This window comes from Gymnoscopelus microlampas (assembly GCF_963454915.1).
Source record: "Gymnoscopelus microlampas genome assembly, chromosome: 23".
Lineage (NCBI taxonomy): Eukaryota > Metazoa > Chordata > Actinopteri > Myctophiformes > Myctophidae > Gymnoscopelus > Gymnoscopelus microlampas.
Window position 1 is genome coordinate 362,388 of NC_139960.1, and position 7,500 is coordinate 369,887.

General features: G+C 40.7%; 2 protein-coding genes across 2 annotated transcripts in view; both read right to left on the bottom strand.

Annotated features, from left to right (window-relative positions):
* Nucleotides 1-7,500, bottom strand: part of LOC311039739 (NACHT, LRR and PYD domains-containing protein 3-like) — a 246,419-nt gene that overhangs the window by 51,615 nt on the left and 187,304 nt on the right. The gene's annotated exons all lie outside the window — the stretch shown is intronic.
* Nucleotides 1-7,500, bottom strand: part of hmga2 (high mobility group AT-hook 2) — a gene marked incomplete at its 5' end in the record, with an annotated part of 32,555 nt that overhangs the window by 18,787 nt on the left and 6,268 nt on the right. The window contains one exon of the mRNA XM_084049691.1: nucleotides 6,477-6,563. Within this exon, the coding sequence (XP_083905817.1) occupies nucleotides 6,477-6,563 (87 nt within the window). The remainder of the gene's footprint in view (nucleotides 1-6,476; nucleotides 6,564-7,500) is intronic.

Below are 7,500 nucleotides of genomic sequence, written 5' to 3' on the forward strand. Positions count from 1 at the left end.
CTCATTGCTGCACCTATCTGTCATATTTTTAACATGAGTCTGGAAGGTACATGCCCGCACATCTGAAAAGTAGCCAAAGTCATTCCACTCCCTAAAAATGCAAAGAATGCCTTCACTGGCTCTAACAGCAGACCAATAAGCCTGTCACCAGTTCTAAACAAATTACTAGAAAAAATTATATTCAATCAAATACAATGCTATTTTTCTGTTAACAGTCTGATGAGTGAGTATCAACACGCGTATAGAGAAGGTCACTCAACAGCCACAGCACTGACACCAATGACAGATCAATGGATGAAAGAGAATGATGTGAAGAAAATGGTGGGAGCAGTACTATTAGACTATAGCGCTGCCTTTGATGTGATAGACCATAGAATCTTACTCGACAAATTGGAGTGCTATGGTTTTGCCCCAAAGGCGATATCATGGCTAGAAAGTTATCTATATAACAGAACCCAGAGTGTATACTTTAATGGCAGTATCTCGAGTGCTAGATGTGTTGAGAGTGGAATTCCACAAGGAAGTTCACTAGGACCTCTACTCTTTTCAATCTTTACAAATGATTTTCTCTTGAAAAAGCACAAGTCTCTACTCTCCATGTACTCTGATGACACGACAATATATACTCAGGCTCCCACAATAGGTGAGATAACTGAGATTCTGAACAAAGAACTGAAAACAGTAATGGAATGGGTGATTAGAAACAAATTGGTGCTCAACATTCAAAAAACTAAAAGTATAGTATTTGGCACAAATGACGTACTAAGGTCTAAACCGCAGGTGAATCTGATGCTGAATAACGTAGAGGTTGAGCAGGTGGAGGAAACAAAGCTCCTGGGACTCATCCTAGTGAACATTTCATCATGGACGAGACACAGAGATACAGTGGTGGCTAAGATGGGGAGGAATATATCTGTCATCAAGAGGTGTTCAGTGTTTTTACCACCGAAACTGACAAAACAAGTCATTGAGACTCTAGTCCTTTCACAACTGGACAACTGCTCAATGATCTGGTCAGGGGCTAATAAGAGGGACCTGGGAAAGCTGCAACTGGTTCAAAACAGAGCAGCTCGCCTTGCACTTATAGGTGTACACCAAGACATAATGTAAACACAATACATATGAAGCTCTCCTGGACATTAGTCACAGAGAGGCTGATGGTATCACTCCTTGTCTTTTTGAGAAACATAAATGAGCTGAAACATCCAACCTGTCTTACTGTCTATATAAGCAACTTACACCTAGCTCTAAAATCCATACATATAAGACGAGACATGTCACAAGAGGTTGCTATCAAATCCCTAAAGCCAAAACAGAGTCTATGAAGAGCACAGTGCTGTATGGAGCCATGGCTGCATGGAACACACTGCCAGATCAGATTCTAAAGAAAAAACTAAAGCAAGCTTCAAAAAACGATTGAAGAGGCATCTACAAGCTCAAAGATTGTAATTACAATAGCAGCAGACAGGTTATGGTAAACATACAGCAGCATACCCATTCATATAGGTTTTTTATTTTTTTTTATTTTAATTTTAAACACATGCAGGAATATGGCACTTTCGCTAACACAGACACACACACATCCTTTCACAGCTATGATTAGGATTGTATTTGTTTTTGTTTGTTTTTACTTTATAAGAAGTGAAGGGAGACATCTGTAAAATTATTAGTATTATTGTTTATTTTAATTTTTCTTTCCAAGGAAATGGGGAATCAAGAAAATAAGCTGTATGTGATGGTTGATATGAAAGTCACTGTTTGAAGGAAAATTGACGGCGTACAATATCTGTATCATTGTCCTGTAATGTACTGTTGAATGTCATGTTTTATGTTATTTGTGGACCCCAGGAAGATTAGCTGTTGTTATGCACCAGCTAATGGGGATCCTAATAAACTCATGAACTCATGCACACATGCACACACACGCAACACAAGTACACATGCACACATGCACACATGCACACACACGCAACACAAGTACACATGCACACATGCACACATGCACACACACGCAACACATGCACACATGCACACATGCACACACACGCAACACAAGTACACATGCACACATGCACACACACGCAACACAAGTACACAAGCACACATGCACACACACGCAACACAAGTACACATGCACACGCATGCTTCCAGTTCAACTATAAGTTGTTTTCCATGCTATTCTGTGCTGCCCAATTGCAGTGGTGTAACTAAGTACATGTACTCAAGTACTGTACTTAAGTACAATTTTGAGGCATTTCCAATTTTCGTTACTTTTACCTCTACTCCACTACATCTCAGAGGCAAGTATTGTATTACTACTCCACTACAATTACTTACTTACAAATTAAACATTACTTTAGTTACTAGTTACTTTGTAGATTTTGATTATTATTACAAAACATACAGTAACCACTTCAGCCCTATATACATTTCTGCCATTTGAAAATATCAGATCTACAAGCTCATAATGCGTCGCGATGCGACGCATTATGCTTGTAGATCTGATATTTTCAAAAGATTTTTATACATTTGAAAACTGGAAATGGAACATTCTGCCTAAACATTCTTCTGAACGTTGAACTGTCGTCTTTGTCGTATTTTGTCTCTTGTTTTGATTGAGTCCGCGTTCAGGTGTGCATCCACACAAGCACACACATGCACACACAAGCACGCAAGTACGCACACACACACATTACATTTTCCGTTGAAAATGTAACTAAATAACCCCGCCTGGCAGGTACTTAGGGGTGTGAGTGGGTCTGAACGGGCCGGTACGCTCAGTTAAAAGATTCAGCGCCGGTCCACCGTACCGGGAAGAAGAGAGGCGGCCTGTCAAAAGCCCAAAGTATAACCTGCCATGAACGCATGTCCAACAATAACACACATGTACTAACGTTAAATCAACATAAATGTTTGTTTTCTTATAAAGTGCTTCTAAATCGCTCCGGTGCGTTTGTGTCAACAAACAACCGTGTTGTTTGTGGTGTTTAATTTACTCTACGGAGACGATCTCTCACAAGCCACGATGCCGTCACTATAGTCTGTGAGGTAAACCAGAAGACTCGCCCCGAAACACGCTCACACACATTTTTCTGCGGAACAGCGGTTCTTGTATTCTTTTTACTGAGGATAAGGTTAGAAACAAGTTTAGGGTCAGACATAGTTTTACTGAGGTTACGTTTAAGAATAAGGTTAGGGTTAGACATAGTTTTACTGAGGTTAAGGTTAGGAATAAGGTTAGGTTTAGACATAGTTTTACTGAGGTTAAGGTCAGGAATAAGGTTAGGTTTAGACATAGTTTTACTGAGGTTAAGGTTAGGTTTAGACATAGTTTTACTGAGGTTAAGGTCAGGAATAAGGTTAGGTTTAGACATAGTTTACTGAGGTTAAGGTTAGGAATAAGGTTAGGTTTAGACATAGTTTTACTGAGGTTAAGGTTAGGAATAAGGTTAGGTTTAGACATAGTTTTACTGAGGTTAAGGTTGGGAATAAGGTTAGGTTTAGGCATAGTTTTACTGAGGTTAAGGTTAGGAATGAGGTTAGGTTTAGACATAGTTTTACTGAGGTTAAGGTTAGGAATAAGGTTAGGTTTAGACATAGTTTTACTGAGGTTAATGCTAGGAATAAGGTTAGGTTTAGACATAGTTTTACTGAGGTTAAGGTTAGGAATAAGGTTAGGTTTAGACATAGTTTTACTGAGGTTAAGGTCAGGAATAAGGTTAGGTTTAGACATAGTTTTACTGAGGTTAAGGTCAGGAATAAGGTTAGGTTTAGACATAGTTTTACTGAGGTTATGGTTAGGAATAAGGTTAGGTTTAGACATAGTTTTACTGAGGTTAAGGTTAGGAATAAGGTTAGGTTTAGACATAGTTTTACTGAGGTTAAGGTTAGGAATAAGGTTAGGTTTAGACATAGTTTTACTGAGGTTAAGGTTAGGAATAAGCTTAGGTTTAGACATAGTTTTACTGAGGTTACGTTTAGGAATAAGGTTAGGTTTAGACATAGTTTTACTGAGGTTAAGGTTAGGAATAAGGTTAGGTTTAGACATAGTTTTACTGAGGTTAAGGTTAGGAATAAGGTTAGGTTTAGACATAGTTTTACTGAGGTTAAGGTTAGGTTTAGACATAGTTTACTGAGGTTAAGGTTAGGAATAAGGTTAGGTTTAGACATAGTTTTACTGAGGTTAAGGTTAGGAATAAGGTTAGGTTTAGACATAGTTTTACTGAGGTTAAGGTTAGGAATAAGGTTAGGTTTAGACATAGTTTTACTGAGGTTAAGGTTGGGAATAAGGTTAGGTTTAGGCATAGTTTTACTGAGGTTAAGGTTAGGAATAAGGTTAGGTTTAGACATAGTTTTACTGAGGTTAAGGTTAGGAATAAGGTTAGGTTTAGACATAGTTTTACTGAGGTTAAGGTTAGGAATAAGGTTAGGTTTAGACATAGTTTTACCAAGGTTAAGGTCAGGAATAAGGTTAGGTTTAGACATAGTTTTACTGAGGTTAAGGTCAGGAATAAGGTTAGGTTTAGACATAGTTTTACTGAGGTTAAGGTTAGGAATAAGGTTAGGTTTAGACATAGTTTTACTGAGGTTAAGGTTAGGAATACGGTTAGGTTTAGACATAGTTTTACTGAGGTTAAGGTTAGGAATAAGGTTAGGTTTAGACATAGTTTTACTGAGGTTAAGGTTAGGAATAAGGTTAGGTTTAGACATAGTTTTACTGAGGTTAAGGTTGGGAATAAGGTTAGGTTTAGGCATAGTTTTACTGAGGTTAAGGTTAGGAATAAGGTTAGGTTTAGACATAGTTTTACTGAGGTTAAGGTTAGGAATAAGGTTAGGTTTAGACATAGTTTTACTGAGGTTAAGGTTAGGAATAAGGTTAGGTTTAGACATAGTTTTACCAAGGTTAAGGTCAGGAATAAGGTTAGGTTTAGACATAGTTTTACTGAGGTTAAGGTCAGGAATAAGGTTAGGTTTAGACATAGTTTTACTGAGGTTAAGGTTAGGAATAAGGTTAGGTTTAGACATAGTTTTACTGAGGTTAAGGTTAGGAATAAGGTTAGGTTTAGACATAGTTTTACTGAGGTTAAGGTTAAGGAATAAGGTTAGGTTTAGACATAGTTTTACTGAGGTTAAGGTTAGGAATAAGGTTAGGTTTAGACATAGTTTTACTGAGGTTACGTTTAGGAATAAGGTTAGGTTTAGACATAGTTTTACTGAGGTTAAGGCTAGGAATAAGGTTAGGTTTAGACATAGTTTTACTGAGGTTAAGGTTAGGAATAAGGTTAGGTTTAGACATAGTTTTACTGAGGTTAAGGTTAGGAATAAGGTTAGGTTTAGACATAGTTTTACTGAGGTTACGTTTAGGAATAAGGTTAGGTTTAGACATAGTTTTACTGAGGTTAAGGTTAGGAATAAGGTTAGGTTTAGACATAGTTTTACTGAGGTTAAGGTTAGGTTTAGACATAGTTTTACTGAGGTTAAGGTTAGGAATAAGGTTGGGGCGACTGTTTTGGTATCCGTCTGTAGTGGTAAACTGCCCATGCGTCCGCGATAATGCTATCAGGATCAGATAATGAGATATTCTTATCATTTATTAGAAGAAGGGTTTAGTATTAAAGGGGTTTTACTGTGGGGAAGGTGAAATCCTCCATTCATTGCACTGACCCAACATTTACATATTTGTAAAGCCAAAGCCGATGATGTCACTGGTAGGCAGGTCGTCCACAGCCCCAACCAATGAGACGCAGCCATCTTATAACGAGCATCAGTGAGGACCAATCGTGTAAAACATGTCGACCAATCAAACGTGACACTCGGTCCGTCCGGTCACTCTCACCATTTAAGGGAAAGACACGCCCCCAAGGTGTCATTTAGAGCGATTAGCAAATCATTGAGCTGCATTTTTTATGAAGAGGGTTTAGTCATCGGAAAGACACCCTGATCAATTAATCACACACACACACACACACACACACACACACACACACACACACACACTTGCACACACACACTCGCACACACACACACACGCACACACGCAAGCAAGCGCACACACACACACACACACACACACACACACACACACACACACACACACACACACACACGTGTACAGTTGCTGTATCAGGTTCCAACACACTCAATGGAAAACCTTTGTCTGTGTCATCAAGACAGACAGACAGACAGACAGACAGACAGACAGACAGTGTGCGTGCGTGCGTGCGTGCGTGCGTGCGTGCGTGTGTGTGTGTAACAGAGTGTAACAGAGTGGTTCACTACTCCAGCCTGATGGCCTGAAAGTCTAATATCTCCCCCGAGCGACAGGGATATCCCTTTGGCTTAGCGGTAAAGATGTTGGCTTTCCATGTGGGAGACCCGGGTTTGAATCCCGGGCGTTACACGTGTGTGTGTGTGTGTGTGTGTGTGTGTGTGTGTGTGTGTGTGTGTGTGTGTGTGTGTGTGTGTGTGTGTCACACCTTGGTCGCTGCCTTGGACGGTCCCTTGTTCTTGCTGCCCTTAGGACGACCCCGAGGTCGTTTGGGGACAGGCTCTCCTGTGGGCTCCTAGAGAGAGAGAGAGAGAGAGAGAGAGAGAGAGAGAGAGAGAGAGAGAGAGAGAGAGAGAGAGAGAGAGAGAGAGAGAGAGAGAGAGAGAGAGAGAGAGAGTGATTACATTGAGGATACTACACACAGTGCACGACATATTCTGTGATCATGTTTTCTGGGACCTTTCTTGGCGTCGCCATCAAAAGAGCCTAAACATGGCCTGTGAGCAAAGCTTCAGATCTGAGCTTTGCTCACAGGCCATGTTTAGGGGGGGCATGGGGGGGGGGGTGCTCACTGATGCCTTTCAGAGCGTTTCTAGATATCTGTCAGGTTTGATATTTGGCTTCAGTCACCGACTGGACATCATACAGTATGAAACGGGTTACGGTCACATGCTGCAGCCAATGAGAGCAGATCCATGCTACAGCCAATGAGAGCAGATCCATGCTACAGCCAATGAGAGCAGATCCATGCTTCAGCCAATGAGAGCAGATCCATGCTACAGCCAATGAGAGCAGATCCATGCTACAGCCAATGAGAGCAGATCCATGCTACAGCCAATGAGAGCAGATCCATGCTACAGCCAATGAGAGCAGATCCATGCTACAGCCAATGAGAGCAGATCCATGCTACAGCCAATGAGAGCAGATCCATGCTACAGCCAATGAGAGCAGATCCATGCTACAGCCAATGAGAGCAGATCCATGCTGCAGCCAATGAGAGCTTGACATCAGCAGCATGATGACAGAGTCTGTTAAACAAGTCTATGAATCTATCTACGAAAATGTTTATCAGCTAAAGGGGTCCCTGCTTCATCTCTCTCAGCTAAAGGGGTCCCTGCTTCATCTCTCTCAGCTAAGGGGTCCCTGCTTCATCTCTCTCAGCTAAAGGGGTCCCTGCTTCATCTCTCTCAGCTAAGGGGTCCCTGCTTCATCTCTCTCAGCTAAAGGGGTCC